This window comes from Prosopis cineraria, unplaced genomic scaffold, assembly GCF_029017545.1.
Source record: "Prosopis cineraria cultivar Desert tree isolate PC_DT_omini unplaced genomic scaffold, ASM2901754v1 PC1, whole genome shotgun sequence".
Lineage (NCBI taxonomy): Eukaryota > Viridiplantae > Streptophyta > Magnoliopsida > Fabales > Fabaceae > Prosopis > Prosopis cineraria.
The window spans coordinates 59,424,068-59,447,488 of NW_026555332.1; the positions used below are offsets into that span (position 1 = coordinate 59,424,068).

Below are 23,421 nucleotides of genomic sequence, written 5' to 3' on the forward strand. Positions count from 1 at the left end.
AAGGTTTTGCTGAATATACTAATTCTAATATGATTAGTTTTCTCTTTATAATTAATTTTCGTCCCTTCTCTTTTCAATATATTAAATTATGGGTGTTTTTAAAAGTTTATATTTTTATTTTAAAAATAGAAGATTGCTAAGTGCACTTAATGAAGTTTATTAATATGTAAAATTTTATTTAAAAGCATTTTATAATCTAAAATGAAGAGAGTAATAAAGGTGGACCGACACGATATAAAAAGTAATTGTATGCGTGGTACAGAAAAAAGTCTTTTCCAAAAATGAAATAAATAAATAAATATATATATATATATATATATAAATGAAATAGGTATGTCATTTTTTAATATAGAATATTTTTCAACCTACCAAATATTGCATAATGGTGTTACTTGGGAGGGCTGGCCCACCCTAGAATCCCCTTATGCCTTATTATATAAATCTATTAATGTCATCAAAATTTGCTTAAAATGATAAAAACGTTAAAAAAATTTACAAAATTTCCTCTATATAATTTAAAATCCCCTTATTGCTTGCTCCTTACCATCCTATTTATAAGGAGAGAACAATTTTTTTAATATTATTTATAAAACATGTCATTAATTTTTGTCTCAAATGTTTCATTTTACCTTCTCAAATACTCGTGAGAGAAAGTATATGCATTTAATAAAAATAAAGTTAAAAACTTATTAAATTTTTAAAGTTAATAAATTTTAACATTTTTAAAACTTCCACTTTCATATTTCTAAGAACCTACATCAATGAAAAGAGGTGGGATGACAAACATGACTGTTTCATTTAAGGAGATTGGGCGCATGAAATGACTTGAGAACAGCCAGGACTTTATTAACGAGTACTCACGTCCCACTAACCCAATCTTCACACTACATTTCTCAACCAACTATAAGAGACAACTGGCGACAACCCCGTGCTTGCACGGGTTGGCCAATTCAAGCGATACAACCCATTATCATGGTCCTGACATTCAAACAAAAGACAAATTGAACGACGTAAAAGGCCAGTGCATCAAATCCTTCGAGTACAAGAAGCCAACTTCAATTCAACATTGCTACCAGTTTAGGTCAACTTGTGAATGGTTTTCATGTCAGCGACCTCTTTAAGATCTCCTCGTTCGACATGGTCCCACCACTTGAATAGGAAATTGTCCACGACTAGTCTGAACCAAGGAGACAGTTTCAATCCTTCCTCACCAGCGTCAGCTTTCTTCAGCAGCTCCTTCAATTGCTCTCGATTCACGTATTTAATATCAGCCACTTCATCTGGATTAGGATGAACACCAACATCCCGAACTATGAATAGCAGATAATCAACTGCAATGAGGGAAATAAACAATTGTAAACAAAACAGTCCGAAGAAAGATCACTTGCACTAAAACTAGAAACCAACGTAAGTTGCCTGACGTTCATGCTCCCCCCATTTGCCGTCAGAAGGTGCCTTGTAAAGCATGCGACCCAATGGGATGAACTGATCAACTGGCACATCTTCAGCAGCAATACCAAGTTCGTCCAAAAGTTTCCTCTGGGCTGCATTTCTCACTCCTGACACATAAGGAGGCAGGAACCGTTTAAGAAAGGCATTGGTACGATCTTCTCATTTAATATAAAAAGTATACAACATATACCAAGGGCATGCTCTTCAATAAGCTCTGATTCACGGTACAATGGATGGCTGCAGCAGGTGTTTGTCCACACAAGAGGAAATGTCACCTTTGTTGCAGATCGTTGCTTCATAGAACATAACAGGATCTTAGTCGACACACGCAAACAAAACCTGAGACTAGTGAACAGGCGTGCCTTATGGAGAATTTTCAATACATAACCAAGCAGAAGAATATCTCATCATGCTGCTTGAACTTTAATTCACAATATATATATTAATTATATGAATTCACAACAGTCAGCAGCTGGGACCTCTTTACTCAATTGTTTGCCGTGGACAATCCTCCACCAACGACAAAGAATTTTTGTCATTTCCTTATTTTATAATTTTAAATATATAAATGAAGATCTAATTTTGTTCGTCCACTTAGAATACAAGTGTCTCAAAATCATGCATGAAAGGAATGCATTGAAGTTGTTACAACTTATGTCTCCGTTCATATGAAACACACTTAACTCTTAACTCTTAAGCCCACTTCATAACTTGCAAGAAGATGTTTCTCAACCAATCAAGGTATAATTGTTGCACTGAAATAAAGACATTTTTGGCATCTATGAAGATAATTTATCCAACAAACATAGGATATAGATAAGAGACGACAAACAAGGTCTCAGCATCTGCTCAAAACTCCGAAAATTGTTAATTTTGTTTCAGAACAAGACATACCCTGCATGCCTATCAACGAGGCCACCAATTAATAGAAAGATGAATGAATACCTGAAGAAGCAGCTCAAACTTTGAGTTGAACAGAAATACACTGAAAGCTCTATGTAGCAAATTTTCAGATTCAATCTTCTCCATCAAGTGACCTAGAAAATTTAAGTTCAAAGAAATTACTTAACATAGCCACAAGTAAGCAGAAGAGTACAAAGGAAATTAAGTTCTAATTAAGTTACAAGTTACCATGCTCATTTTTCTGCATCAGGAGGTGAAATGACGGGGAAAGGGGGGATGATAGCATGGATTTGCGTAGAAGATTGAGTGTCTGCTAAATACATTAACTCTAAAACTACTATCAAGATATGATATGAGCAATTTAAAACAACCATTTGCAGCCAATCCTGCATCATCGTCGCTTAGCAGTTTGCTTGCATTAAAAATACAGACAAGTCCATATAAAATAAGTTGATATATTTCTCATGCATGATAGTTTAGGAACAACTTTGCTTACAGCTTCTAAACTGAGTGATCTGGAAACACAAAATATGTAACTCAACTTTCAGATTACCAAGCACATCGCGAGCAAACTCTGCTGCTACGGATTTCAGAGCCTTGTTATTTAGCATATTGAGATAATCTCACAACATACACCAATGAGTTACTTATTTATATTTATAAATGTGAGGATTATTGCGATTTAGAATATGGGAGTTCATATAACACAAGAAAGAACCAGAACCATCACACAAGAAAGAAGAGATATTTTATTTTGATCTTTTCAAGAAACAAAGCTTGGAAGACATCAGAATGCATATGAAATTCAAACATCGAAATTTCCCTTACAATTGTATTTGGAATCATGACCGACAACACGATCATTCGCATCCACCAAAATGCATCTGTAGAAAGTATAAAAACAAATCCACTATCAATTCCAGGGAAGAGTACATATAAAAGTCAGGATACATGCAAGTAAAAGAAGGAGAATGTAGTTACAGTAATACTCCTAGAAACCTGAAAAATTATCCATGAATCTTAGCAAAGAAAAGTCATTTCCCATCACAGAACAGCCGACTTTAAGAAAACATATGAGCAGCAATTATTATCTGAACTCCAGAAGCAAACGAGGAACCGGAAACAAGTTGATTGTAGCCGTAAACTTAAATAAAGTGAAAATCACAAGCTACTAAGGCTCACTTCAGCTCAACAAATTTCATGCTAAAGAATGGCATAAACGAACAGCGAGGCAGAGGACTGGTGCAATAGACACAAGATCCGTGACTTTTAATTGAAAAGGTGGTTAATTAAATTGAAATTAATCAACTGAAAAGTAACAAAACACGGAAACGAGAGACTTAATTCGTCGGCCAAAAATAAAGAAAAGCAAGAGGAGCTACAGAAGAGTTGTTGTAGAAAACTAAAAATCGAAGGTAACGAAGAGTTGCGGGAGGGACGGAGGGAGGGAGAGAAGAAAGGGAAAGGAGAACAGACTCGTCTTCGAACATGAGGCGGCGCTGGACAGCGTCCATGGCAGCATCAGGAAGGTCTCCCATGGCAGCAGGAGTGGATAGAGAGAGCATGGCAGTAAAACAAGAGGGAGGGCGGCGAGGAAACAGGAGGGAGGTGGGAGGGCGAGATCTGTGACTGAGAGAAGCACACACCGGCGAGACGCAGTGCTTGGTACTCTCAAAGAACCTGGAGCTCAGCGTGAGCGACATGACCGCACGGACTTCCCTCCGCCCCTATTTTTTCGTCTTTCCTTGTAAAGTAAATAAGGGGACCGCATTTATTTATTTATTTATAAGTAATAATTCCCTAATAAGTAGTGCTCGTTCAAAAAAAACCTTTTTTCCCTAGATGCTCATTCATACAATCCGCTTTTCTACTAATATATTATAAACACTAAAAAAATTTATCTAAATATTATGGTAAAAAGTATTTATCAATATATTATATCAAAAATCATTCAAATCGAGAGTTTGAAATTGTGAACAACTCATTTAAATTAAAAATAATTTTAAAATTAAATGTGACATTTTATTTGAAAATTTTTACTTTCTCTCGCATCAACAATTTGTTAGATTCTTTCATGCCTTTTGTTTTTCCTGTATGACATTATATTTTATTCATGTACATGTGCACGTGAAGCTTTAAATTGGCTTTATAAGAAATTCAAGACATAATACATTGTTGCCTACTTCATTCCCTCCTCCTTCATTTCTCATGACCTCTCATTTTTCTTTTATTCAAACTTCAAAGTTCTTTTTTTTTCTATTATATTTATCTACTCAGTTGCTAATTGAGAAAGCTCATACGTGTCTTTAGAGGGAGTGGAAGGTTGAGGTTTTGCATGCTTATTGCTCAACTAATAAAATTGTAGACTTCTTAGCTAAGCGAGCACTTCAACATGGACATGATTATCAACAATTTAGTAATCCTCATGAGATTAGAAGATTGCTAGATCATGATTGTTTAAACTCTAGCAGCTTGTCGGCTGCTCTTTTATTTATTGAAAAAATAGAGAGAGAGAGAGAGTTTGAAGTGCATTTTCTTCATTTTTATCTGCTTAAAGCCTAACTCTCCATTTAATTAAGTTATATTTTCTTAATATTTTTTCAACTTTTATATCAAAGTTAATATTCTGTTTTTCAAATCATGAGTAAAAACTTAACATTTAATCATGAATGTTTTGTATGTTAAGCTCTTCTCAATTGTAGGTGTAAAGATAGAGTTAATTTTTTTATAGAATAATTAGGGGTAGAATAGGCATAAATGTAAAAGGGAGGTCAATTTTTAAAATTAATATACAATCTTCTATAATTTTATTTATTTTTAATGCTTATACTAATTAATTGTTTATGTAAGTTTATTAATTTAAAAATCTTAGAGAATAAATTACATATATTATTAATCATGACAAATATATCTATAAATTATATATGGAATTATATATCTATAATATCTAAGTAAAATATTGTGAAAGTAATGAAAGATAATTCAAATATTACCTTCTCTATATCCATGTTCTGATATCTATCCTCTTTTACCTTTGTTTTTTTTTTTTGGAATAAAAATAGAGCTCCCTTAGAAACAAAAGAAATTTGTGCAAAATAAAAGCCCAAAAAGGTACACCACCTTTTACTATCAACCTTCCCTTAATTGAGTGGATTGAAAGGTAAAAGGTGTCAAAAGAATTGTGGTTATGCAAACCCTCATCATCCTCTCTTACCTCCTTTATATTTTAAATATGCTAAATTCACCCAATAAATATTCTTTTTTTAACGTATACAGATTTTAACATTATGTTTGTAATAATAAATGGAAAAATATTGGGCAACAAATTACCATGTACCATGTTTGTAAAAATATAAGAGTTTCCTTTATAAAATGGTTGATGACAAGATAATTTAGCGGCCATGTGAATCTTTTGAAGTAACCCAATTGATTCCAGATTATTGCTTGGCAACACCCAAGATTTGGCTTGCCTCAATTCCCCCTTCATATTATAGAATGGTATCACCCTAATCATGTACTAAGACAATTTGGTAATCATCAGCCAATTCCTTCCACACTTGTTCATTTGAGAAATTACCACTCAATTTAATTATGAGGCAAAAAGACTACAAATTAGACTTCAAAAAACTCCATATCCATTCAAGCATAAGATAGAAAACCACTTACTATTGTAATGCTCCTCCAGCACTCGATGAGTTTGAGACACACTTGATAACAAATATAATGTATTAGTAGTGATACTGGGTATGCGATAAGTTTTTTACCTTCTTCTACTCCTACCATCTTTTTTCTTTTAATAAAATTGTTATAATCTAATATCTTCTTATTTATTTTAGGTTGATATAGCAATGGAGTTATACATGCTAACGGTTAATTTTCGTTTAGAATGCTCTCATTACATTGATTATCAAGATAGGTTGCTCAATACCAACGTAATATCTTACTTGTAATGAGATAACAACAATTTCATAGGGATCCTTAACTTGCTTAAATAAGAGTTGAGTTGCCCCGTCTACAAATTCCTTGAGATACACCGAGCAAACAATGTGGTAGCTACTTGTTTACTTAACCACCAATTGAAAATGAAAATATAGGGGAATAAGAACTTTAAAATTTAGTCAATCTCATTACATGCTAGCTTTATCATTATCATCACCGTCTTTCACCTCTCTCAATCTCACTCAATTTTAGTCTTATTACAATACTATCATCATCATCATCATCCCTTTTCAACTTACCCATTCCTATTCAATTTCAATCATTCATGCTTTATTTAATAATCCTACACTATTTTTAATTGAATACAACATTTTAACTTTTAAACATGGTGGATCGTCAAATGAAACATGTGCCACCCCTCAACAGTCAATTTTTTTAGTTAAATCACCTTAGTTTGATTTAAATATGCCGACTACACATATAAATGAAACACTTGAATATCAAAAAGAGAGGAACATGCAACAATAACAACCACAACGTATGAGAAGGAGAACAAAATGTGGTACCAAAAGTCACTATTTGTGAGGTAAATTAACTTTCACTTTTCATCCATATAACTTATTCATTCACTGTAAATTTTCATAAAACTGAATAATTATTTATTTATTATTAATAATTTTAATTTAATACTCACTCCGTTCAAAAATGTAAGGCATTTTTTGATGAATTATATGTTTAAAAATATAAAGTATTTTTAGTCTTTCAAGGTGTAATTATTACCTTTTTTTAAAAGTACCCCTATTGATAATGACTTTATATTTATTATAGGATATTTTATAGGGGTAAATATGAAAAAATAGGATTAGTTTGAAAATAGGCAACTACTTTGTTGGAGGGTGAGATTCGATTAAAAATGCCTTACGTTAGTGCACCTTATAATAATTCTTTAATCATATTAGTAACAATTATTTACTCATCATTTTCATTCAGATTATCATTAAATTATTAAACAAACCATTTGATATGAGAGAGGTAGGTGATGTTGAGAAACCATTCTTCTCAAGATCAAGTTTTGATGTATTTGGGACTATGTATTAAAGAAATTTTCTTGGCTTGATTAAGTTTATATATTGTTCAATGCCAGAACGATTTTATATGTAATATTTTGAGAAATAATTCCTATAGTATTGCATTTTGATATTTTCTTTTCATATGTGTATAGTATCTTTGTGAAAAAAAAAACCACATAAGCTCAAAGTAAGGACATAGCATAGGTCCCATTTTTTAATACAAACAATATTTTTATATGATTTAAATAAAATAGTAATTTTAAAAATTAGTAATGATATTTTTTCAAAGTTACTTTTTATTAAATGATGGTGTCATTAAATTAATAATTAATTTTAAGAGTATTTCAATCCAAAATTTTAAATTTTTAACATAAACTATTAAAATTAATCAACATTTTCAAACCATATAAGTTTTTTAAAATTTGTATATGTTAAAAAGAACACGAGGGAGTGTTATTTATCATTTTTAATAAATGGCATCACTTGATATAATTTTCATATTATACAATGTACATTGATATAAATTGATAGTAAGGAAAATTATGTATAGGTCTCATATAACTATAAGAGACCTACATACAAATAAATCCCATGAAATTAAAAAACTATAGCCAATTTCTTTAGAACCTTGGTGTAATTTTTGGTTAGAGTGTAAAGATAATACTAACTTTGTTAAAATGCATCAAATTATATATAAAATATGATGCATTTGTATTTATAAAAAGATTAAGGGGCAAAGATGCCCTGAAAGTTTTTTTAAAGGAGCATTTAATATCCTTACATTTTAGAAGAAATAGTGTTACCCTATAAAGTGTTTAAAGTAGAGCAATGTCACCCTTTAACTAATCTTCAATGATGTTGACTAATGAAAATTTTCAAACTCTGAAAATGATCCACCCATCACCTAACGTGGCAATTAAGGTTTTGAGAATCTAAAAGTCCAAAGCAAGAGGGGCCTCCTCTATCAAGTATTGCCTTGTTGCATTGATTGGTGTTGGCATCATCATCAAGTATATATGCCAACAAGACAGCCAGATTTATAGGTTACTATGAGAGAGAGATAGAGTGTGAAATTGTAGGTTATATGCATATGAAGTTTTAGCATTCATTGTTAGAGGCCCCAACTTTATAGCTTTGATTTTTCATCAATGCACCTTGCAATGTAGCAAAATTTCCCTAATACATTCTTCTTTTATGATGCGGATCCCACATTGTATAAGAAGTTTGTGTTTGCTTCTATGACTCAATTTTAGGGTTTCTAATCCTATTGCTTGTATCCTTTTTTTTTTGCTCCTGCAGAGTTTTGTCTTCAGGATATAAAAAAATTCTTCAAGGATTTAATCTGAACAAGCTTATATAGATTTTAGCTACTCATTGCAATGCTGAAGCAATTTCTCAATAAGCTTCCTTAGAAGTCATCCAAACCCAACTCCAACTAGTCAAATTGGGGCGATTCTTCTTTCTCCTATCGCTCCCAAGACACTTCAATACATATTCTCAAGAGGAATAATTGATCAAATGGTGAGAGTTCTTCCGGTTAATACAACATTGCCAAACACACTTCTTCGTTAGTAGTTTTTCCTACAAGCATTATGTTGACAATCGAGCATCGTTAGTTCTTCTGTAGTCTTCTACACTTGGTTTTTCTACCATCTTCCTTGCCTTTTTATTTTTTAATTCTTTTTTTTACAAGCTACCATGTAGGATGCCACATTAGACTTTTCATCCCTCTTTTGGTCAATCATTAGTCAAATAGTGGTGAAAGGTTGAAAAATAGCGATATTGCTCAACTTTTGACACTTTCAAGGTACTCTTTCTAAGAGGTAAGGGTGCTGGGTGCTTATTAAAGAAAACTTTTAAGGCATTTTTAGCCCTTAACCCTTTATAATACATGAAATATGAATAATGAATTGAGATTTTTTTATTTATAAATTGAAAAGTTGCAGTTGTAAGTGAAAGGTAAATATAACTTTAGTTTATTTTTATAAAATACAAAATCTAACTCTTGAATTAAGAATTTTTACTTGTAAATTGTGAAGTCACCATTGTAATCAAAGGATAAATATAATTTTGATATATTATTTATAAAACATGAAATATGACTCATGAATTAAGAATTTATATTTATAAATTATGAAGTTATAGTTGTAAATGAAAAATAAATATGACCCCAATCAATTGGTATTTTTGTTTTAACAACGAGAGGCACAAAGGTATTTTCACTTAAAATTTCAATTACATTCAAGTCCTAAGGTCTCATTTAACATGATGAAAAAAGTTTTTAAAAGAATTGGAATAGAATTAAGTTATCAAAGTATGTTTGGTATGAAGATTAAATCTAGATGTAATTTTAATAATTATACTTTAAGTAAGAAAATGCCAAAATACCCTTGGTTGAAAAAAAAAGAAGAAAATTCCACCACTTAACTTGCAACTACAATGAAGGTGAAAAAAAAAAAACTCTCCACTATAAATTTGTGTCTTCACTATCATCCACCATAAATAAGATTTTGAGATAGAGGCTTCACAAATTGGCTTTAAGCACTAATTGCATCTTTACTACTTTGATTGGCCACTATCATTAACCCATATAAGAGAACTCGAAGGCAGTTTCAAAAGGCTACCTATGTTCTTCACAAACAAGATCATCGCTTGCATTGTGTGGGACACTGAGCAAAGTAGAGAGGCAATTGTTGTAGGTACCTTTGAGCTATGGGATTTTCATAAAAGGCATTGTCGATGGGCAAAGGTAGGAGAAGCATTGCCTCCTCCTCCTCCCTCATCCTCAATCGATGAGCATCCCTGTTGCTATTTGTCACTACTATCTTCTTCTTCTTCAGTGAATAGCCCCTCCCAATAGAGATGGTTCAGTGGGAATGCCTTGATTGCTCCACTTTACCTTTTGATTTTCCTCTAGTGACCATTAGCAAAGCTATTCTAAACAGGGCTAGCAACTTGATAATTGTGATTCAAGCAATTGAAGTTGATTCTTCCAGAAGTGGACAAGGCCAAAAGCAACTCATGAACGAGAAGAAAGAAGGCTAGGTTGGAGGAAAATGAAGAGATGACGATAAGGGCCAAAATGTCCAGGAGACAATTCCATGAGAGTTGAATCAATTCCATCATTCTTGAGATGGAATCCGATTTCTTAAGAATCTAGATTCTATCTAACCAAATGTGCTAAAATCTAGATTTTATGTCCAATTCCATTTCTATAGGGAGGATTCTCACACACCAAACATGGCCTAAGGGATTTGGCTTTATTATTCTACATGTGTTGAGCACTATTTTTTATCCAAGAATATTTACTACTTGTTTTTCAAAAAAAGGTCAAGTATATACATGCGCGCTGCCTGTTTTCCAAATCACCTCTATAGTAACAAAAATAATAATACTTCAAAATCAGATAAAATGAATCTCTCCCCTCTCTCTCCATCTTGTCCTTCCTTTCTTTTTTGACCTCTAGCCACATCATATCCAATTTTTACCATATCTCAAGTGATTATAATTTACGTTATTTTTTTAATTCCTTACATATATTTTTAAACTTAATAATAAAGATTTTTAAGGATAATGTAACTTTTAGTTCCTTATATTTGATAGAATTATGACTTTAATCCTTCAAGTTTAATTTCTATAATTTCAGTCCTTAACATTTATTTTAATTATCATGTTAGTTCTATAAGTTTTATGAGACAAATTAAACCTAAAAAAAAAGCTGACATGTAAATTAAGTTGCTGATGTGGGATAAAAACTTGGATAAATTAATACACATAAGTCAAAATTCTATATCCTGATTGCTGATCTGTGATTAATTTTTTATTTTATAATTCCTAATTTTTCACTCTAATTTTGAATTAGGGATTTTTAAGAGTTTCAGACGCCTCACCTCCTGCGAACGCCGACATGATTTGAAGAGGAGAAGAAGGCATCTCATTAAGGACAGAAGACGTTGGGTTGCAGAAAGCCTAGTATCAACACCGACGCTTCTGCCTTCACTGCTAAATGCCATGCCACATAAGTTGCGAACTGGGACCACCACTTCGCTTCTCAATTAGTTTCCCCTATCCTTATTTCCGAGCCACATGCTCCACGAACCCAATCCAACACCAGTTTAGGAGTGAGTTGATGGTCACCACAGTTTCAGTGTTACGTTGCCTCATCGTCCAGTTGCCACAAACCAGTACCTGGAGATGTCGCCAGCGAATGCAAGAAAAATGTACAGACGTCGTGCTCGAGATCTTTTTCAGTCTACACACCTTTTTTTAATTTGCTTTCCATTTTTTTTTTCTAATTATACAAGTCAGCATTTTTCTTCCCACGTTATTAATCTACATGGTTCCACCTCATCATTCTGTTAGCCATATCAGCATATTTAAGGATTAGAATGATAGAAATTAAACTTGAATGACTAAATTGATAGCTCTCCCAAATATAAAGAGCTAAAAATTGCATTATCCCAGATTTTTATATCTAAACTATTCTTATGTCTTTAAATGCTCTTTGACTTTGTATTTAGATAATTACTCTTCAATGTGCTAGCATGGTTCATTTTTATACTTAAAAATAATAATGAGTGTATTATCAAGTAATAAACCATAACCTTTTTCAGTACATGTCAGTTTTTGTTCGTCATACGCATCTTGAATCATTATTTTTTTAAAACAACTAATTCAACTTGATTTAAATTTTAAGCCTGTAGACTACGAAGAGACGCCCCCCAATTGATTGCACGAAATGGGAAATGACATTTATATCATTAATTTTAAAAGATTACGTTAATGAATGAGTTATTATTTCTCTTGATTCTGATAATGAAATTTTATAAAAAGAAAAGTGACCCTAATTATAATATATTAAATAAAGAGATTCAATAATCTTCTCATTTTACCTATTAATAACTCGAGAAAACATTTACCTAATAACGAGTTAACTTATTGCATGCCTTTAATTATTATAATGTTATAAAAAATTTAATTAAAATATTTTTAATATATAAAATATTATAACAATTTTTTTAAACACGTAAAAAATGTCTCAAACATTTTACAAATAAAAATTGAAAGCGAAACATTTATTTAACTAATTTCTAATATGAAAATATGAGTAACATTATTTTTATTTATTTGTAAAATTATATTTAACTAATTTCTAACGTACTTAATGTGAAATTTATATTTTAGGAGATCATTCCCAAATTAATTGTTACTAAGTTCTGCAGAAAGCATGTTGGAGAGGCACAAAAAAATACAATGAATAGAAACACGTGGAAGGCAAGGGAACCGAGTGACAGATGCTCCCAGCCTTCCACCAACCATTGACAGCGCAACTCGTGCCCAACGAGATGCTTCCCACGTCACTGCGTCATTTTCGAAAAATGACATTTGCCCAACTTCTAAAATGATGAGAATATATATTTACATGTCTTTCAAGTTTTATTCAATTTAAAATTAAATTTTTATAATTTATTTTTTTAATTAATTTTTATAATTCAATCAATTAAATTTTTTTATCTTTAAAAATTAATAAATTCTTGGGTTAATAAGCAAATAGGACCTTAAACTATTGTTCAAAAATCACCATAGACCCTAAACTTTTAAAATATACAAAATGAATATTAAAATTTTAAATTCATAGCAAAATAGACCTTAATTACTAACTTTTTAATATCGTTATTGTCCATACAGGTACTATTTAGGATTTATTTTCCTACGAATTTAACCCTGACTGTTATAATACTCATATGAACAATAACGGTGCTAAAAAAGTTAACAATCAAGATTTATTTTACTATAAATTTAAAATTTTAGGATTTATTTTGCATATTTTAAGAGTTTTAAGGTCCGGGAAAATTTTTGAGTAAGAGTTCAGAGTCTTATTCGCTCATTAACCCTAAATTCTTTCCTAAATTAAAATAAAGATTATAATATTGATTATATAAATTGAATTGGTTATGATATTATTACTTAAGGTATTATCCATCCATTGAGAATGTAACAATTTGTTAAAAATAATTTATATTTTATAGCTTACCCTACATTTGAATTAATATTCATGCATATATTTTTATTTATATGTAGTATTTTAATAGTCTAGAGCCATATTTCTAGCAAGAGCTAAGACATATATGAAATATTTGGTTGACCTACTTTCTAGAATTGATAAGATCAGAGTAAATAATTAGATAGATATTTGTATTGGACATGTAGAAAATTCAATGGATGTGTTTGTACTTATCTCTGAAGCTACTGTTTATGTATAAATGCATGTTTTTGTAAGTAAAGGATTTATGGCAAACTAAATCCGCATATTTTTTAAAGGACACATACGGTGATAGTTGTGTATCAAACTATGGCAAAAAACTCATTTTTCATGATAGTTTTGGTCACAGTTGTTGTGAAAAGCTATACTCAAGCAATGGCTCTAGTTATCAACTATTGTGGAAAGCTTGACTTACAATGATATTTCATATTAGAATTGTCATTCTAAGTGTTAGCTTTTCACAACAGTCTCACAATTCATTGTTGTGAAAAATGTCCCTTTACAACTACAACTATTTTCACTATACTTTAAAAAGTAGGTTTTTAATTGTCATGAAAAATGATTTTTGCATTAGTGATTGTTGTTTCTAAGGAAGTCAATTAGTTATACAAATTACTCTTTAAGTGGTGGTAGTGGGTGGTTCCTCGATAATGAATGTAAGAACAAGTCATTAGTCAATAATCATTCACCTTAATTTTGATTTAAAGTTACATCAAATTTTATGGTTCCCATACATCAATTTCAAGGTGTTCTGGTGACACTTATAGTGAACCTTTTTTCAAATAGAAATAGAAAGTTGTTATAGTATCTATTGCCTTTGTAAGTATTGATCAAGTACCTCTTATGTTTATTGTCATTGAAAAATTTATATTCTACTCACTTGTCAATATTGTTTTCTTCATATATAGATTAATTAATTGTAATGTGAATTGTGTGTTTATCATGCAAATTTTGACTTGTGAAATTAAGTTACATGCATTGAAACTTGGTATCCATGTAAATCGTGTGATGTGTATTAAACATGCAAAAGTGGTTGTAAAATGAGTTTTGAAGTGGTAAATGTGGTGTTCAAAAAGAATTTCTCTTTACAATGTGTTGTGAATGAGTGATTGATGATGAATATGATAAAGAGGAATATAAGAGGTAAAAAGTGATGTGTTTATGTGTTATAAGTGAAAACTAAAATTTATGCTCACTTGGGTAGCGCTCAATCGTGAGCCCTACGTATTGACTTTGATATTCAATAAATGAACATGTGAAGATAAGTGAGTATCATTTATGGCATAACCAGTGGGCAAGAGTTCGCCTAGGGATTGTGAGTAGAGGAAAATTCATATGATATTTTAAGATGCCTTCTAGTGCATGAGAGTATAACCTTGTTTCATAGTTTGTCAAGATATTGTTCTATAGTTTGTCGAGGGACTAAAACCTAGCTTTCTCCACCAGTTTAATGAGGAAAATAGCTTAGGGTATAAGACATCCTAGAAATTTGAGAGTGGGGAAAGCTGTGGTTTGAAAGTGAGTCATGTAATCTTTAACTGGGTTACATCTCACGATTGGTGAGCTTGGGTAGTCTAATCATACGGACAGAACCATATTCAATGTTAAAACCCACGGTTTTAGTCTGAGGAAATAAGAAGGGTATAAGGTTAGTTAATCATTACCTACATAAATATATGACGTGTCATATGTTTTTGAGTTGTGGCAAGTAGTATGTTGTGGCGGGTCATAATCACATGTTTAAGTATCTTTGATTATGTACCTAGCATGTGTGAGATGAAAACATGTTAACTAGATTAATAAATTATGATATGTGTTAAAGCATGTTCTAAGTACTTGATTTCATATGCATATGTTTGATTTACAATTGATATATAACTGCATAATGTAGGTTTTACCTTAGTTACTAAGTGGCTAGATTCACCCTTTCATTTAACACTTTACAGGCCTTAGCTCTGGTGCAGAGAGAGAGAAGACTCAAGAGGCTAGGAATTAGTACATTCCTACTGTATGCCTCTAGTTTATATTTATTTTGTATAATAACATATGGTTGCCAATTTTAGATTGCATATCATGCACTTATACTATTTTATTGATGCAAATGTCTAAATTATATTTTAGGCCTTGAATATTTGTGTATGATGATATATATGTAGATAAAGCAAAAATACTAATGTAAGTGTATAAATGATATTTTGAACATATTTTGATTAGTTTGGATGCAATGCGATGAAAATTGCCTCCCCTTTTTATTTTTGGTGAAAAGAGGTTGAGGAGTGATTTTGTGCTATACTGGTATTTAAGTGCGTGTAACATGTTTACTAATGGTACAAGGTCCAATGAGTATGGTCTGGGTGTTAAGAATGGCTATTGGCAATTGTTGTGGGTTTTGGACACCTTTTTTGTGTGAAAATTGTAAAAAATAATAAAAATATATTTAAGTGTCCAACTTCTTGGTGTGACTTGTTTTGGGAGTGAAACTTATGCCATAGGTTAGTTTATGGAAAGAGCTCTTTGTAGACACTTAGATCATGTCAATCAGACGTCAGAAGGAGAATTAGGACACATTAAAAGTTCCCTGATTTTACTGCTATCATTTGTGTGTAACACACCATGGCGCATGGTGCTTGAGCTGCAACGTGTGGCACAGAGAGCAACACGCCACAACACAGCGTGTATAGGCTGTGGCGCATTGCCCCGTCTTATAACAAACATGTTTTTTTTAAATTGTTTTTGATTTCTTTCACTCTTTTGAGGTATCCCATACTTCTTTAACTTATTTTTACTCTGATATACAAGTTTATGATTGATTTAAATCCATTTTGATTAAGAAAACTTGAAATCCCTTATTTTGAAACTAAAACTTAGTAATCACCTTTATAGGTTAATCCTTTAATTACCATGAGTTTGTTTGATTAATTGTGGTTAGTAGAGTGAGATTTTATAGTTACAGGGATTAAAAGATAACAGGTTAGCAGCATAATAATCACTTTAGATTTAAGAACAAATTTTGAATATCCATACCATGCTTTATCTCTCTTTATCATCTCATCTCTCTCTATTTCTATGTTCCTTATCCTTCCCCTCTATTTGTTCATTTTCACATTATCATCTTAATCTTTCTTCTTTCTGTCTCTTTTTTAAAGCTTTAGGTTTATGGTTTTGTTGGATTTAGGTTTAGGTGCTCTTTTAGTCTTTTCCTATAACTTTTCATCATCATCCCTAACAAGGATTTCAATTTGCCTCCCATCATCTTTTAATCATGCTTCCTACAATCCAATTTTCTTCATTTTGCCCCACTATTTTTTGATATAAAATGGATTTTTTTTAAATGGAATGAGATTCTTTTGAAATGGGATGATTTTGTGTTTTCTGCTGTCGGTGTTTTGATTTGTAGTTTTGCCTTGCCCCATTATTTTTCATTGTTACTTTATACTTTGAGCTTCTACCTTTGTTCAGTTTACAATAACAAATTTTGTACACTGTTTTGTATTTTTCTGTTATCATGTCATAAGTAGCTAGTAGAACAAATTAAGGACATATAAAAAGAAATCAAATATTGTGCATAGTCATTAAATTTTAATCTTTTACCTACAATGAGATAGCCATTAACATTTTTATTTTGATAATGTGCAACATGCTACAATACATGACGCCTACCATGGCGCATATGCATAGAGAGGGACAGCTGAGGTGCATGTGTACATGCCATGACACATCACTCAAAAGTTAGTGGTTATGAGTCCCTTTAACTTTTAAAAAGTATCTCATGTTTTAAAAGACAATATTTTACTTTGATTTGAGGTTCATTAAATGATGTTTAAGTAATTTTGACATATGAAAAATTTGAAATCCCATTTCTACAAATTACAAACTTGATAATCTAATTGAATTAAATCTAATAGTTTCTTTGGCTTTTAAATAATTGTGGATGAATAAGGGAGTCCTTACCATGTGATATGTGAATATTACATGATGCATATTGAGAGGCCTTTGCAAAGACATAATGCATAAAGAAAGTTATTGTAGTTGATGCAATGATGTAGTTGGGTGGTAAGTTAGAGTCTGCTAAAAATTTATTATATGTGAGATAGTTTATTTGATATGACTTATATATTGCTTATAAGCTAATCTGCTTCATTATTGCTTGTATAAAATTATGAACATATCTTAAATGTTCACCATCATTGTATGCATCTTATATAATTGTTCAAAGTGTGATTGATAATATAAAGGTGCTTATATACATTACATAATTCTGTGGGTGTAATATCTTTGTGTTCTCCTTAGAGTTTGTTCTTTTCTTTTTATTCCCTACCAAGCCAATGATGACTAATGACCTATTTCATAAAGGTCTAAATTTGATAAGCTTTAGATTTTAAAACTCATAACTAATGCTTTGATTATCATGAATCTTGATGATTATACTCTTTAGAGTTTATGGCCAAAATTTATAGATGTAATGGAGTTGTTGGAGGTTTGTTGTTACTGCTAGAATGGTAGGTACTTATTATTTGAACTATTGGTCCGATTTTTAGTGAATTTTAGCAAACCCTAGCATTAAATAATGCTCAAATCTATGATAAGGAAAGACATGGATGTATTGGTTAAGTTCATTGGGGCCTAAAAAAATTATTTGAATTGTAAGAATGATCATTTTAGTAAGGAAACCATTTTTTGGTTGATTAAGGGTAGTTAAACCCTGTATAAATAACATGAATTGGCAATTTTGTGTTTTGTGGAGCTTTGAGTAGGTAATAATGGCCCCTATGGTTCTAAGAAAATAGAAGAGGTTAATTTTTTGGTTGATTAGGTACAACGTAAGAGGATGGAAATCAACATCATTGAGTAATATTATGACTGTGCTTGTCAAATTGCAGACTAAATATCACACGTATTGTTTGAGTGTGGATTTAACTTTGGAAGCAAGTCTAATTGAAGGGTAACATTTAGTGACATAAAAGTTTGGGGTAACTGAGGGAAACTATTGCTTGCATTTGCTTTTTTTAATTGATTAATGGATATTGTGAGTGTGAAATTATATTTTTGTATATATAACAATTTTTTGTTTTTTATGCTTTTGAAATACATGCAAGTAAGCAAGGTTGTTTGGGAAAATATGTACATATTTCAATGTGTTCAAATTAATGAATGTTGGTTATTGCAAGTGACTTGTGAAAAGCTTAAGCATGTGTTTAATGGTATTCTTAAATTGATAAATGTTGTTTATCGCAAGTGGTTTATGAAAAGTTCAAGCACATGATTGATTACTTTTCTTCTAGGCATTGAACATGACTTGTGTGATTGTTGGTAATAGTGCCTTACTTGGGAGAAAGTTGAAATCAACATGGATTCTCCAACACCTAGACATTCGGTGTTTAGCACGTATCATGAATCACCTTCATTAATGGGGAAATTGGTGTGGAGTCTGGTATACATTTAAGCTGTCACGCATCATTGTCTTTAATAGAAGTAGCAATGTGGAGTCTGGCGAGAGATATAAATTATCATCTCCTATAAGAGTATTGTTGTGGAGTTCAGTCAGAGCTGTGTATTACAATTCTTGGTATGTGAGAGATGGTATAAAGTGCATTATATGACACCCTATTTATTTGAGGATAGGGGAGTCATGGTTTGAGAGTGAGCAAGGTAGCTTTTGGTCCAGCCGTCCTTCATAATTGGTGAGCTTGGGTTAGGTTAGTCCATAACCTGGCCTTAGTTATGTTGACATCGTTAAGGGATTTGAATGGATGTAATAAGATGGAGGGCATTCATATGCATTATTTAATTGGTTAAAATGCTTAGGTATTTTGATTTGGATAATCATGTATGCCTACTTTACATGACTATTATTAACTTTTTTGGTATGTGCTTGGAACAGTATACCTAAGTTACTAAGTGGTTGTATTCATTCTTTTTAATATTTCTTAGGTGATAGTACTGTAGGCATAAAGGGGGGGCTTCAGAGGCAAGGACTAGCTGTCCTTTCTATAATGCATTTAATATTTTTTGGTAATATGTGTAAGGATTATTGCCAACTAAGATTGCATATTGTTTGTACTTGCATGATTCTTTTGTAAACCATATCATTAGTGTATTTTGGCTTAAGAAATTTATGATTTGATAATGTAAATAGGCATTGGGCCAAAATTTATGATGCAAGTATGCATGTGGTCATTTGATATGGGATTATGATAAATGTAGATTTTTGGTATGAAAACCTCCCTTTCATTGACTTTGAGAAATTAGAGTTAAGGGTTGAAAATTTTTATAAGCTATTTTAAAGTGATTGTGGTGCATTATACAAGTAGTTCCAAGTTTGTTGAGTGTAGTCTAAAGGTTGTAATTTTCTTTTGGCACTTGGTATGTGTTTTGGACACTTTAAATGTGTTAAAATGTGAAAACATGGCCAACGTAATTCTAGGTATCCAACTTTAAGGCATGTGATAATTTGAAAAGAAAAATCGATGCTCTTAGCTAGTCATTGAATTACCTATTTATGAAATCTTAGATTACTTTAATCAAACGTCGAACAAAGATTCAAAGTGCGTTAAAAGTTCGAGCCTTGGATTTATAATTGATAGTTAAGAACTACCCAAAACTTTGCAATGTGCCATGACGAATGTTGCCTATGCCATCGTGCACATCATAGAATGTTGTCGGTTGTGGTGTATCATATCTTGCTCATGGTGGACAACTCTATTTATTAACAATTTGATTTACAATCACTTTATATATTTGTACTTGTAAATGGTATCCTATATTTCCAAAGATTTGTGAACTCTAGATAGTAGATGTTTAATATATGTCTTGTTTAGAAGAATGGATTTCTAAACTTAGGATCCCATATTTTCACTCACTTTTGCTATAAGGTTTTACTCAATTATTTTCTTATGATAGTTTTTTTTTTTAGAAACATCGAATTAATTCTTTATACTGTGGTAGTGAATATGAATTTTTATTTTAATATTGTAAGTTAAATCTTATTAATCATAGTTAACTTTTCCTTTTTTACCATGGTTAATAATTTTTAACTGTAGTTGAGTCCTTTTAATCATGATAATATATTTGAGATTGATTATCTTTTAATTATCATGGTAGAATCTGATAATGATGATTTGATATATTGTTAGATATAATGATTTTACCGAGTGCGCGCCTTCGAAATAGCTCTATTCGTGTGTTCCTGTGCCGAGCAAGAATGCGTGACAGGGAAGGAAAAAGAAGAACTCAGAGAGATTCACAGGTAAATTTGTCAATCAAACCAAACATTTAACTATTAATATGCGTTTAAGTTAATGATGGGGTAATATACTAATATTACACTAGTTTTTAAGTCTTGGGCCGATTTTACTCCAAAAACAGTTTAAAATATCATCCGCTTCTTGCAAAAAAAGTTTTAGGCCCGATTAACCCAAATTTTAATTATGCGTTTTGCATGACTCGCGAGGGACTGACGCGTCAGCTGGCCCTGCTTGATGCACCTTTGCCACGACATCATACCCATCTAAGGCAGGAGACACGTGTGCTGCCGTACCATTCGCCACTTCGATCTCTCTCGCTCGCATATCCGGCCCCTCTCTTCATTTCGATTTTTGTTGCACTCGCACTGCATGCCCAGTTTCTTAGAAACCGCGCTGTTGAATTCTGCTACTCCATGGACGAAGACGAAAAGCTCTCCGCTCTTTTTCCAGAACCATCGAATTGGGTCACAAAACTTGTAGCTCTCCCGGCCGGTTTAATCCTCAACTGCTTGGTTTCTGTCTTCAACCCCTTCTCCGTTGCGTCCGAGTCCTACCATCAAGCCGACGAGACCAGAGGCAGTGATGAATCGGCAGTCCACCAAATCCCCTCCACCTCCATCCTCTTACTTAAGAGGTTCGGACTTGGCTTTCTCAGTGCTGCTTATGTGTGCACGGTTCTATTATTGGTTCTAGTTCTGGCTGTTGTGCTGGGTGTTGGGTTGGTTCATTGGTGGGCAGAGGAGCCTGTGTTCGTGAGGGAAAAGTTGCATTTTGATTACTCCGATGCTCACCCTACGGCTGTCTTTTCCTTTGACGGTGAAGGCTATAGCAGCAAGAACCGGATAGGTGTTCCAATTGGCCATACATTTGACATTTCCTTGGTCCTTGTCATGCCCGAATCTGACTTCAATAGGGAGACTGGCGTTTTTCAGGTATATATGCATACACAGCATTGCATGTACTTGCATACCTTCTAAGACAGCATGAAATTCTGGCAAAGGTAGAGCGGGAGGCTGCGTTTCTAATTACATGGCTGCCGTTGATTTCTACAGCTCGGTAGTTATTTGAAGGGTACATTCCTTGCATATATCTGTGCGTGTGTGCCTGCGCTCAAATGCATGTATACTATGCATTTGGAAATGCCTCTTATTCCCGCGCCTATAATTAGTATAGTCGCTATCCCATCTCATTGCTTTATGCTTTGTGAACTACATATAACATATGTATTAAGAAATTACTCTCTTCGGCTTCGATTTTTCCAACTCTGACCCAATTAATAAAGCAGCAGTACGCTTTTATCAGCTAATTTGCATTTTGTTTTAACTTGGCATTAGTGTTTGTACTTTATTCCTGGATCTGTTACTTGAGAGTTATATATTGCAGTTGAGCGCAGAACTCCTATCAGTGAATGGCAATGTTATAGCGAAATCTAGCCAGCCAATCATGCTGCGGTATAGAAGCTTCCCAGTCCAACTAGCTAGGACATTGATAATGGGCATGCCTTTGTTACTGGGAATCTCTGAGGAAACCCAGAAGATCATTGTAGAAATATTGAGGCACAGGGAGGACAATCGAAGAACCAAAGCAATCAAAGCCATTTTGTGTCCGAGAGCAGGGACGTCATCTCTGCCGCAAATATATGAAGCTGAGATTATAATGAACTCCCAACTAGCTGGGGCTAAACAATTGGTTCACAATTGGAAGTGGACATTTTATGTGTGGGCGTCCTTGTATATCTACATTGTGCTGCTTATGATTTTGTTGTGTTTCTGTAGGCCACTCACTTTTATGGTGATACCAGAGAACTCCAGGGAACATGGTAGCCTGAGAGAACTGAGGAGTGTAGAATTTGAAGAATCACAAATGAGGGAAGGAGATGAGGGTGAAGTTTCAGAGTTGCTGAGAAAATGGCGAAGAAGCAAAAGCAAGAGAAAAGCGATGCTTAGGCTGGGTGAGGGTGCCATGTTGGAAACCATGGGATCATCGGCTTCCAGCACTACCATGACTAGACAAGAAGTAGCCAGCACAGCTGTTGAATATGTTGGGGACTCTGAATCGGTCTGCTTAAGTTAACTTTTGTGTGAAGGATAATGTATAATGTATGATTTTGCTTTCAGTTTATTACATCATATATGATTGTTAGTAATGAGTTATATTGTTTGGCAGTACGCTAAGATGAATACTCATATCTAGTAAATCTACTCAGATACAGTAATTCTCCGAAGCTTAAACCCACATTATAGCAATATTGACTTGACAATCACAGTAATTTTCTTTATAAGTAATTCGTAACAAACTTGATGAACGTTTAGTATTCACTTGGCTACATCCATAGGGTAATAAGCCAAGCATGTATTCAGATCAAGGTTTCTTATGAATTTGTGAATGCGTAGTTCCGTTCTCATTTCATTTTAAAGGAGGCGGATGCAAAAACGTGGTTATTCAAGGTCCCAGAGTCCAAAGGAAAACTCACGACCTCCAAACCAGGACCAGATTGACGAAGCTCACTTAACCACTCAGTTCTGAAATCGATCTCGAGTTTCACACACATGAAAAGTTCAGTTTTAAGATGAACGTAAGTTACATGAAAGCCCCAATTCAGATGCGAGTTTGTGGAGTCCGGGAAGGAATTTTTCTAGATTATCTAAATGCTACAGATTTTCGCTCATGGATCTTCAGGTTGACCAATCCACACCTTTTGAAAGAGGCGGACAGTGCGCAAATAAAGAAAGAAGGAGAATGCGGAAGAGGGACACGAAGTTAATCCATT

The 23,421-nt window shown here is 32.8% G+C and overlaps 2 protein-coding genes across 2 annotated transcripts; one reads left to right on the forward strand and one right to left on the reverse strand.

The window, feature by feature from the left end:
- Positions 1–821: 821 nt before the first annotated feature.
- LOC129291704 (isopentenyl-diphosphate Delta-isomerase I) lies at positions 822–4,104 on the reverse strand. Its single transcript, XM_054929195.1, has 6 exons — positions 3,832–4,104; positions 3,184–3,239; positions 2,398–2,489; positions 1,643–1,745; positions 1,422–1,559; positions 822–1,331 (listed from the first exon to the last, which is right to left on the reverse strand). The coding sequence occupies exons 1-6, from the start codon at positions 4,056–4,058 to the stop codon at positions 1,078–1,080; spliced, it is 870 nt and encodes a 289-aa protein (XP_054785170.1). The 5' UTR covers positions 4,059–4,104; the 3' UTR covers positions 822–1,077.
- Positions 4,105–20,995: 16,891 nt separating this feature from the next.
- LOC129285575 (seipin-1) lies at positions 20,996–22,804 on the forward strand. The gene is made up of 2 exons (XM_054921321.1): positions 20,996–21,583; positions 22,035–22,804. The coding sequence occupies exons 1-2, from the start codon at positions 21,065–21,067 to the stop codon at positions 22,722–22,724; spliced, it is 1,209 nt and encodes a 402-aa protein (XP_054777296.1). The 5' UTR covers positions 20,996–21,064; the 3' UTR covers positions 22,725–22,804.
- The last annotated feature ends 617 nt before the right edge of the window (positions 22,805–23,421 follow it).